The sequence below is a fragment of the Tripterygium wilfordii genome, chromosome 3 (genome assembly GCF_013401445.1).
Source record: "Tripterygium wilfordii isolate XIE 37 chromosome 3, ASM1340144v1, whole genome shotgun sequence".
NCBI lineage: Eukaryota > Viridiplantae > Streptophyta > Magnoliopsida > Celastrales > Celastraceae > Tripterygium > Tripterygium wilfordii.
In genome coordinates, this window is record NC_052234.1 from 8,584,711 (window position 1) to 8,596,055 (window position 11,345).

The following is an 11,345-nucleotide window of genomic DNA, read 5'->3' on the forward strand; positions in this document are numbered from 1 at the left end:
ATACATAAATTTTATTTTACCTCAACTAATCTTTAGTTTCAAATTTCGATACAAAATATAAATAAAAGACTGAATTGCTATTTTGTGAGAGATTGTACAATTAGACATATAATATGAATCAAATTATATATACATATAATCGATCGGTTTGATCAACCCTATCTATAAAAATTTGAAAAAATCGAATAATCTACCGGTTTGGCGGTCCATTCGAATTCTACGACTATTTTGAATACCTCATTGACCTATACGCCTCCACTTCAGTAAGTTATGTATTTGATTTTCAACCAAATATAAATTTATCAAATGAACTTCGTATATCTACTTCATACTTTGCAATCATCATAAAAATTTATTAGCATTATTATTTGATACTCAACAATCGTTGTTTGTCCCAATTCATGGATTGTGCCAAACTAGTCTTTTCTTTTTCCACCCACCAAGTTGGAGTGTAGGCATGCATGCGACAACCCCCAAACCTAACATGTGTATAATTCAATCACAAATTACAACCCCCAATTTGATTTGGGGCAAAATGTCAAGCTTCTTCATTTTGTCTCAAGCCAAAGACCATGCACGTGACAACCCCCAATTTTGGGGGTCTCCACGTGTTAAAAATAAATAAAATGGTGGTTGGGACTTTTGAGACCCTCAAAAACATATAAATAGCTAAGTTTTGCTTTTGTAGCTTGTATAGCACTAAGTAGTGTTTGGAGAAGTATGGGAGTTGTTAAGGTGTATGGATCACTTGTATCAGCATGCGCACAGAGGGTTATGGTTTGTCTTCTTGAGAAAGAAGTAGAGTTTGAACTTGTTCATGTTGATCTCGACTCTGGTGAGCATAAGAAACCTCAGTTTCTAGCTCGACAGGTATATATATATATATATATATACACACACACATACATGCATAGATTTACATATATACGAGGATAGAAACCTTGTTTAAAAATAATTAATGTTATATTGAGTTTTTAATGCCCTGTTGTTGCAGCCATTTGGTCAAGTGCCAGCCATAGAGGATGGAGATTTAAAGCTCTTTGGTATATTTCATTACATACCCTTCTTTTTTTTCCTAACAATATATATATTTCATATGCTACTGAAATATAGTAGTACCAAAGGAAAGCATGAAGAAAAAAAAAGGTTACATGTATACATCTCATTGCCTACTACTTATATACCTTATAACATAATCAATTTCAAACCCTACTCTTTCTCATGAATCATCTACTACTTGAGTGAGGAAGACGATTTTATACCGTAATTGTCAATACCATGCAAAGAAAAATTTGGCCATTTTGGGTGAAGACAATTATCAACTGTGTGCACAGACATGATGGCTAGAGTTTAGACTCATGTTAGCTATCCAAAAGTTGTCCAAATGGCAAGCTTATATGATGTGGTTCTCGATTACCCAAAAAAATCTCTCATTTATTTCTTTTTTTCTTTTATGTGTGACGTGACTTAATGTAACTTGTAAGATCACCTATTGCAGGCAATTGCACCACGGTGCAATAACTATCTTTTGTGAATATAAAGTGCTTGACATTTTGTGTCCTAAATTTGATTGAACGTTTTAAATAATTGTGAACAGAGTCTAGGGCAATCATGAGGTACTATGCAACAAAGTATGAAGACCAAGGAACAAACCTACTTGGAAAGAGCCTGGAAGAGAGAGCTCTAGTGGATCAATGGCTGGAAGTGGAAGCTCACAACTTCAATGAATTGATTTACAATATGGTTGTTCAATTGGTGATATTGCCAAAAATGGGGCAGCCAGGGGACTTGGCACTTGCCCACTCTTGTGAGCAGAAGCTAGAGAAGGTCTTGGATGTGTACCAAGAGAGGTTGTCCAAGAGCAGCTACCTTGCCGGAGACAAGTTCACGATGGCCGACCTGAGTCACCTTCCGGGGATCCGGTACTTGGTGAATGAGGCTGGGATGGGGCATTTGGTTATGGAGAGGAAGAATGTGAATGCTTGGTGGGAGACTATCTCAAACAGGCCTGCATGGAAAAGGCTAATGCAGATTGCTAAGTTTTAATCAGTTTCAGTTTTATACGTAACGCGATGAGATAATCGCTCATCTCTGACTTCGCGTAAACTCTAAGTGCTTGGATCGCCCTCCTCTCTCCAAGCACCTTAATAAGTCACAATGTGTGTCACTTGCTGCATTACATCAGTTATAATATGCAAGATATCAACTTTTATCCTCTATCTTGATATACTGTACTATACATATTGCTATAGAGTTTTCTGTTCAAATCTTGTTGGAAGCCAAAGCTGTTCTTGATGGACGGATAAGGGATCTTGTGTATGCAACTGGCAAAGCAAGTAGCTTCTTCGCTTTGCTCACATAAGCCCTCCTCGTGAAGTTGTTGTAATCGTTAGCTTCTATCTCGTCCAGTATTTGACGATACAAGAGCAAAGACGCCCATACCTGCAACAATGCAAATTCTTTCAAGTTCCTATTGAATTTAAAACTTGATGAAGAAAAAAATTTGCGCCAATGATGGAGAAAAATCACCAACTTCACAACTGACAAGTTGAGCCCCCAATTATAAATGATTTCCTGTCTCTTTTACCATTTCTTTTGTTTTCTCAGCAACAAAACAAGACTGCAAGATGTTTAATGACAATATTTACATGCTAATCTAAGTTCTCGATTATTTACCGGCCATCTACTGGCTGCGCTCAGTTCTGTCACACCTTTCTCTGCCTCATCAAAGAACATCCTTGCCCTCTTAATCTGACTCTTCGTGAAGTTTCTCCATTTATCGGTCACCTTTCCAGCAAATATGTCATCTTCCGATAGCCCAGCCAGCGTTAACTCATCTTGTGGTAGATATATCCTACCTCTACTTGCACTGCAAAGAATATTAACCTTGAGAAGATGAAACATGAAGGAAAAGTGACTTTTATTAGAAAGAAATTGCAAAATAGGAGCAGCAGACATTTAAGCAATGATTGATTCGATTCTAATGATCACCAATGGTAAAACGAAGAACATAACCATATAATGAGTAACCAAAATAAGTACATAAAGTCTATATCTTAAAGTCCAAAGCTTTGGTACCCCACGATAACAACAGGACTGTTGCACCATAAGAAGTTTTTGGTTTGGTAGTATAAAAGCTCGGTTTTGATGACAGCCAGGGTACCATTGAGAAACCTAACGAGAACTCAACCTCGATTACTTCGTACTTGAAAAATCGCATATTACCAATTTTAAATCTTCTGATATTACGAATTTTAACTCATAAGACATGATGTCCCTTGCAGTCATGGCCTTTGGGGACTATTTTTTAATGAACATGCTGATGGAACTTAGTTCTTTACTTACTCTTCTCCAACATCCCTGAGTATGTTGGTGAGCTGATTCGCAATTCCTAAAGCCAAGGCAGCATTATAAACACTCTCTGTTTTTGCCTGAGATTCAGGTGCAACGCCCATAACCGGAACGCTCATTATTCCAACAGTCCCAGCAACATAATAACAATAAAGATATAGTTCATCAAAGTTCTTGTATCTTGACTTCCTTAGATCCATCCTCATTCCTTCAATCATATCTTTAAATGGCTGAAACTCAGAAGTTCATAAAAGTAGGTAAGAATCCATCGACATGCAATACCTTGCAAATCATTTTATTAAGAAATATATCAGATTGCAGTTGACTTCAAATTAGTTTCAATTTTCAAATGAAATTGATGATCCAGCTCAAGTGTCTGGGTTCTTGTTTAAATGAGGTTTATATCCCAAACTGCTCACAAATTCTGACAAGAGAAGAAAAAATAAAAAGGATATAGAAATCCGGTAGCTTGGCCTTATACATGCACACAATCTCTAATTCCATATACGTTCAACAACATTTGCTAATTAATGACAGCTTTGAAGAAAGAAAAAAACTCGTGGAATGCATGTTAAGTCAAACTCTTTCATAGCCATATCGTTGAAGGGAAACAACCATGAACAGAATCAAAATAGCAAAATACATTTTTCTTATACTGTGTCTAGCATTGTACATAGGATGCATGGTCTAGAAAAGTACAATCATAAATTGATACATCCTAGAAGATCAGGGTAAATATTTTTAAAAGAAACTACAATGCTGAGTATGCAACAAATATATGTCATTGGTAGTCAAGGAAGTATATTCATGCCGAGACCTAATTTTATTGCCAAGGGAAACATCTAACCTGAATATCGACCGGAAACTTGGTAACAGTATCTGAAAGGGCAGCATCAAGCATATCAAATGGACGACCTTCAAAAAGATCTTCCAACCTTGCCTCCCACCTGTCTAACGCTGTTGGCGTTATGTGCAAAGCATTAGGCCCGTCAACAAGCTCATCTGTTCTTCTACACCACACTGCACGAGCAGAGACATAATAAGTATAACACATATGTATCTTTCAATTGCAATAGTGAATTCACAAAATTTGAGAAATTCTTGCAGAAAGTATGATTATTTATGATATTTAAAAACAACAAAAGAATCAACGTTCTTTTCTCGGGGTTAGACTAGATTATTACAATCCTTCTTTTAATGTGACGAAGAATGTCTGAAGACTATGGAAATCTAAAAAAATTATTGTAGAAAGAATTGGATTGAGATTTTATTATGGCCATATCAGTTGATGAGAATTTTTTGTCATAGGATGGCTTTAGTCCCCAAAATGTTGACTAAACTTCCAATAAAAGGAAGTAATCAGAGACTTGGCCACTGTCTTTCCAAGTTCAGATTTGCCAAATTGCAGAAGTCATTAAAATAAGAGTTGTTATACCTATCTTCTTTGAGATTGGTAATGTTACTTGTATCTAGGAAACTGTAGCTGAGTTTTCCATTATCAGCTAAAAGTTGAACTGATCCGTAGCAAAATTGAATTCACTCAGACAAGATTTCCATTAAAGTTTTGAATTATTTTCAGTGGTTCAATAATTGAAATCAAGCATAAGGGCAAATCTCCACATCATTACACAAAAAAAGAAAAGCAGTTCTTGTGCTCATAAGAATACTTTAAGTTTTTACACTGAAGAATTTACGAAGATAAGCATAAATTATTTCATTAGGATAAAAATTCAAGCAAACACTGGAATTTTCTCTTCTTTTTGAGTATTAAAATCCCTTCCAGAGTAGAAAAGGTCACCACAAGAATAAATAATTAAATGTTCTCAAGTGTGAAATCTCATTTGAAAAGTGAAATTCTGTCAAAGATGCAGTCTGTTCCAAAATCTCGTTACTCACCATAAATTGCCCAGATAGCCCTTCGCCTTTCAGGAGTCATTAGCAAAGTTCCTGAGAAGACAAAAGTACAAATTGACAATTCCAATCTGAGCTTGAAACCCAAACGTTGAAGAAACAGATTTAAGAAGGCTAACCCAAGTAAAATGTCTTTGCATACTCTGCACAAACTTCTCCACATCGGTCATAAGCTTCACTCAACAAGCTCAAAGTCCCTGGAATCGCGATATCTGGTTTCACATCTAAATCCCCTCTAGACCTCAATTGCTTCTCAACCAAGCCTGCCTGCTTCAACACCACATTATAAACCTTCTCCTCAGACGAGACAGCCACTTCTCCGGCAGGGCTAGCCACCACACTTGATATTACAGGGAAGTAGCTTCCACTTCTCAAATCTGCATTTAGAGAGCAATAATTCCAATTCTGTCTCCTGCCCTTTTTGGCAGCACCATTAAACATCAATCTCCTATCTTTAACGAAGAATTTTGATGAATCAATGAACCCAAAACATTTGGAGACATCTGTAGTAGTAGTAGTAGGTGAGACCACCCATAGCAAAGCAACAGACATGTCTAGAACTGTAAACCCTTCTCCTAGATAAAACCTCTTCGCTCTTCAATCGCAACTTCTTATCGTCTTTCAATAATATGACCAAAAAGCACCAAAGTTGTTGCAGTTGAGCAATAATTGAAGCTTTTTCTCAGCAATAATATCAAACAAAAGAAAACCCACAGAACTGCCAAAAGCAGACACTACGCGGCTTAGGCAATGGAATCTCTCAGAAATTGTGAAGGATTGCTCCAACTAAGGTTCTAACACTTATTGGGTAATGGGTTTTGCTTTGTCACTGAATTGTATGGAACAAGATCACACCTTTTCCATTAACAAAACAAAAAGGACGCAAGAGAAAATGGAATATACAATAGAAAAACGCACCTTTGCTGATTAAGAACAATTAAGACAAGCTTTTGTATTAATAAAGACAAAAAATTTGAAAACTACAACAGTCACTATAAACTCTCCCTTTCTTTTTTTTTGCTAATGAACGTTTTTGGTGGTGAAAAAAAAAAGAGTCAACTTTCTGGCTTGATGGTTCGCATGAGGACTTGAAAAAGGCGGATCCGGAAGGTTTGTTGAGGGTTTGGGTGAAGCTGCATTTTTTTTTCTATTTTTATTCTTTTATTGATATTTTTAAAATATTGGTTTATGATTGGAGATTCATATAATATCAATGTAAATTTACTAAAAAAATATTTTTTCTGAAAGTAAAATAATCAAATTGATTCATTACATTTTACTAAATTATAGAAAAAAAGATCATAATCAAATATCCGAGGTCACATTGCGTGCGGGATGTGTCAAGAAATCCAAAATGATGCCATGAGATAATAAATTGAGTTACGACATTGCATTTTAGGGCAAAAACAGACAAGTATTGAAACTAAAAATACATTTGGAAACATTGCCTTTGGAAGCAAAAGACAAATACTTCAATTAACCCAAAAATAAATAAATAAACGGAAGCAAAGAATTAAAAAAAAATAAAATTATTATAAGACTTGGTGGGTGGTGGGTAGGATCCGGATCTGCCCAGCTTTGTAGGTAGAATTCAATCGGATGGACCTTATGAGTACAGGTGACACGTGGCATGGCTGTCCAATAAGTGGAAGATAACCTTATCAAATAAAAGTGCAAAGAGGGGGTCAGGTACACACGTGGCAAGCTGTGGATGAACAGTTAAAGATCAATAATACTTGAGAGGATTTTGGTGGAAAGAGGGTGGGTCCCAAAAGTGGGAGATTGACGAGAGTGGGACTCCTATGTGTATTTTTCAGACAAAAAGTGTTAATTAATAAATACAGAAATTATTTTTTTTTATTTTTTTTTGTTCCCAAGTGGAAGTAGATCCACATTGTCTTGAGTGGATGTCAAGGCTGCCCCTTTGACACGTCGCCCACTTCAACACACCTTTTTAAATTTATAATTAACTGTTACTATCATCCATATAAGCAAAAATGTTAGATTTTTTTCAAAAAAAAAGGCAAAAACGGAACTGTTAGAGGGTGAAACAGCCAAAAAAAAAAAAAAGAGAGTTTTTGTTCCACACAATATCAAGCAATTATTGGACTCACAACAAAAAAAAACACTATGAAAAGGCTAATATATTTGTTATTGTTACTATAGTATAAAATAAAATGGACTAATTCTTTGAAATGGGTTTTTGATTGTCCCACAACATGATTTCCCACATGTGATTTGTGTAGCAATTCTTTGACTTCACAAAAAAAAAAAAAAACCATTTTTCTTTTGGCCAAAATTATAGGGTTCGGATGTTTATTTATTAGGTAAAGGTCGTTATCTATTATTATTATTTAGCAAAATTTATATACGCAAACTCGTGACATACAAAGTTACGGGCATCACTGGACTCCATTGCTTTTGACTTTTTCATATAATTTTTTGTGTAATAAAGCGGGACACCCACACTGGAGAATTGGACTATGTATATACTAATATACACACATATTTGTGATTTGTTTTCTAAAATGACTTTTTTGAATTGAGTTTTTTAAATCTAAAAATTATTCTCCTAATCCATTCTCATCACATATCAATGTAGTTTATATTAGAAGTATTTCTTTTTTTTGAAATAGCATTAAGAAACATGTTTCTCATTGGAATCAAATCCTGAGCACATATATGTCTAATTTAGTCGATTGTCAACCAAATCATCTCTCGTTGGTGTTTATACTAGATGTATAACCCATGTTTTGCATGAATTTTGAATTTAAAATTAAAAGTAATCATATTTAGTAATCTAATCTCATATATAATATTATAAGTCTTCTAAAAAAATAATTACAACTTTGTTTAGAAATATTTTGTAACTTATACTTATAAATTTGAACTTAAAATTAAAATTCATAATATTTATCATAGTAATTTTTTTACCAATTAAAAAACATACAAATAATATAATGATAGAGATTGATATTCATAAGAGTTCCTTATTCATTATAATATTTTAATTTAAAATGAATATACAAAAACAATATATCAACAAATAAAATAAATATACTTGGTGACTATTAAGCATTAAAATTTTTTTATATGAAATATGGTGCACCAAAATAATTTATAAATTTTGAAAAATAATAGATAGACAAATTTTAACATTGTGAAATAAATCGTGTATTTTTCATAAAAAATACTTAGTAACAAATAAGAATCGTCGGAAGAATTTTAAGTAATATCTTTACTTTATGTAATTTTCAAGTTCAATTTAAGAACTAACGATTAAAATCACTTATATTTTATATTTACAATTTTCTTTAAAAAATTGTGCACCTATTGTTAGTCACGTGTAAAGTCTACCGGACGTGCCCCAAATCTTTCTTTAACATTCATATGCTCTCAAACTGATATTTGGAGCATGTCCAGTGCACTTTACACATGACTATTTTTTAAAAAAATTATTATATTTCATTGCAAATTAAATTATCGTAGCAACTAATATACAATTATTAATTAAATAAATATAATTTGACATAGCGATGATTGAGATGGTCAAGATGACAGACAAAGTTTCCACATCTGATTTCATCTTTTCAACCTTGTTTGTCATATATGTTGTATAAGAAGTATGTCAAAAGTTTGTTATTAAACCACTTTGTTCAATACTGTCTTGTCGAGACTTACTATGTTTTACATGGCATTAACTTTTATAAGAGAAATAATATTATTTTATTTTATATGCGGGTGATTTTTATAATTAATTTACTTCTCACATAAAATATAATTAAGCTCATAAAATGGTGAAAACTGTGATGTATTTTTGGTTTTGGGCACATCCATGATCCTTTTGAATGCTAATAAATTAGTGACTTATATATATATATATATATATGTTATTCTAGTGTGAATCCGGTCCATATCTTGTTGGGCGGGATATTCAAACACCGTGGTGGGGTTGAGAGGAGTAATCCCATTCTATATCCATTCAGATTTAGTCACCACAACTAAGTATTGTTGTTCTTTAGATTGGAAGTTTGAGCATGATGTAAAAGTTTAGAGCTCGGCATTGAATGTTCAATGCATGACATGTGAGCAAAACATAAGATGAGATCATGTTCAAAACATGATAAGAATTCTAATCCTAAAATTAAATTTTCAGTACAAATTAAATTATCTTATCATGTAATATACAATTATTAATTAATCAAAACTAATTTGACGTAGTGGATGATTGTGATGTACTTTTAACTTTGGCCACGTCTCTGAATCCTTGATTTATATATTTTACTCGGTCATAACCCCAAACAACGCGCGGGTGACTGAGGTTTACAATTTTGAAGGAACAATCAAATACGCAAGAAAAAAAATGCGTTGAACAAAGCTCACCTGCTCGCCCGACCCAACTAGAGAGCAAATCGTTTTAACCAACCCACAACTAGATGTAGAACAATGACAGAAGAGAGCTTCCAAACCAAGAGTTGCCCATGCTCGATCGCTATTAGCCAAGAGTTGCTCATGCTCTCTAGATTTGCGTTCATAGATCAGCCAAGAGGCGATGGTTGGAGAAAACAGAGAGACGGGAATAGAGAGGAGAGGAGAGAGCTTGAAGAAAAGTGTAACCACGCCAATCACCTATAGGCATACATCAAAAGCAGGTACATGCATGCATCTAGCTATCCAGAGATGGATCCATTAATTCAACGAATTATTCATAAATCCAACGCTGAGGTACAAACAGAACTATGATAAACCAAGTTAGCACCACACCAAAATCTCACAATCTCACAGAATTGAGATCAAAAGAGATACAGGTAGAGAAAAACTCACAAAGAAAGGGTTAATTTCTTCTTCTTCGTCGAAGGGGTTGTTGTCATAAACGAATTGAATCAAAGGGATTGTAGATGCGTGAACTGGATATAAGCCAAAAAGTACCCCAAATATCCGTAAGAAAGTGAAGAATCAAGCCAAAAGTAACCTTTGGTGGGTTTAATTCTTGATTTCGAAGATGCATGCATAGCTGGAACGACCATGATCAAATGTCAGTACAACGAATCGAACAACTACAGTGGACTTTTGAGTTTTGACGAAAACGAAAACAAAAACGGAGAAACGACTCTCGCGAGTATAGAGAGATGCAGGACTCACGTCCAAATCTAGCAACTTTAAAGTAAAGTATAGATAGATAGATTTTAGTGTAAACCCGCTCCATACCATATTGGGCAAGGTATCAAACACTAGAGATACTCAAACACTATGGCGGGATTAAGGCAAGTAAGTAACCCCACTCCATACTGTTAGGTGTAAAATACACCTAGTTTTATGGGCTTAAAAGTATTATTTTTCTATGTTGATTAGTGCAAAATACTGCCCATATTGGTGTTTTTATGCACAGGTACCTGTTTTGCAACTTGTCGCGGCCGCAGAACGTGGGAACCAGACTTGTGTTAATTAAGTTGCTGACGTGGCAAGAACAATTGGGCCAGTTTAGGGCTTGCTAAGCACTATATAAAGAGTGTTAAGCTGAGACAAAAAGGAGGACTTTACTTTGCGCAGCCGAAGACCAAAGATTGAAGAAGTGGGTGTCGGCAGGAAGGAGGAGAAGCAACATCAAAGCTGGGCACATCAATTCTTCAGCAAATTTCTACTCTTCCATTGATTTGAACATTGTCTATGAGTATTTATATGGTTTTAGTTATGAGCATGTGTAGCTAAACTCTTTTCTAGCTAGGGTTTGATAATACTTTTACCATAAACCTTGTGCGCAGATTTAATTGACATTCAGACCAAGTTTAATTCTTTGTTCTCTGAATTGATTGCTTATTTCCTATTGTTATGCATGCCTGATCAACATCATAATTCTAGGAATTGTTAGTTAAACATATTCGGCTGACCATGACCCGGTGTTTGACGAAGTAACGAGAACTTGCGTAAGATCCAAGTTTCGGGAACATAGGACATAATTGATTGGGTAATAGACCATTATCCTAAATTGTGCAACTGTCGATTTCCTAGTGCTTATGCTTATCTTAGGAAACTCTTAGGATAGACCAACCAAGACTCCTTTGATAAGAAAAGATCTTGCAACT

At 34.7% G+C, this 11,345-nt stretch overlaps 2 protein-coding genes across 2 annotated transcripts; one reads left to right on the plus strand and one right to left on the minus strand.

Moving 5' to 3' along the window:
* The first annotated feature begins 710 nt into the window (after window positions 1-710).
* LOC119987230 (glutathione S-transferase F11-like) lies at window positions 711-2,212 on the plus strand. Its single transcript, XM_038832088.1, has 3 exons — window positions 711-870; window positions 995-1,043; window positions 1,598-2,212. The coding sequence occupies exons 1-3, from the start codon at window positions 721-723 to the stop codon at window positions 2,044-2,046; spliced, it is 648 nt and encodes a 215-aa protein (XP_038688016.1). The 5' UTR covers window positions 711-720; the 3' UTR covers window positions 2,047-2,212.
* On the minus strand, window positions 2,037-6,240 carry LOC119987222 (phytoene synthase 2, chloroplastic-like). Its single transcript, XM_038832077.1, has 6 exons — window positions 5,382-6,240; window positions 5,248-5,298; window positions 4,199-4,371; window positions 3,346-3,581; window positions 2,677-2,869; window positions 2,037-2,442 (listed from the first exon to the last, which is right to left on the minus strand). The coding sequence occupies exons 1-6, from the start codon at window positions 5,812-5,814 to the stop codon at window positions 2,263-2,265; spliced, it is 1,266 nt and encodes a 421-aa protein (XP_038688005.1). The 5' UTR covers window positions 5,815-6,240; the 3' UTR covers window positions 2,037-2,262.
* Window positions 6,241-11,345: the final 5,105 nt, after the last annotated feature.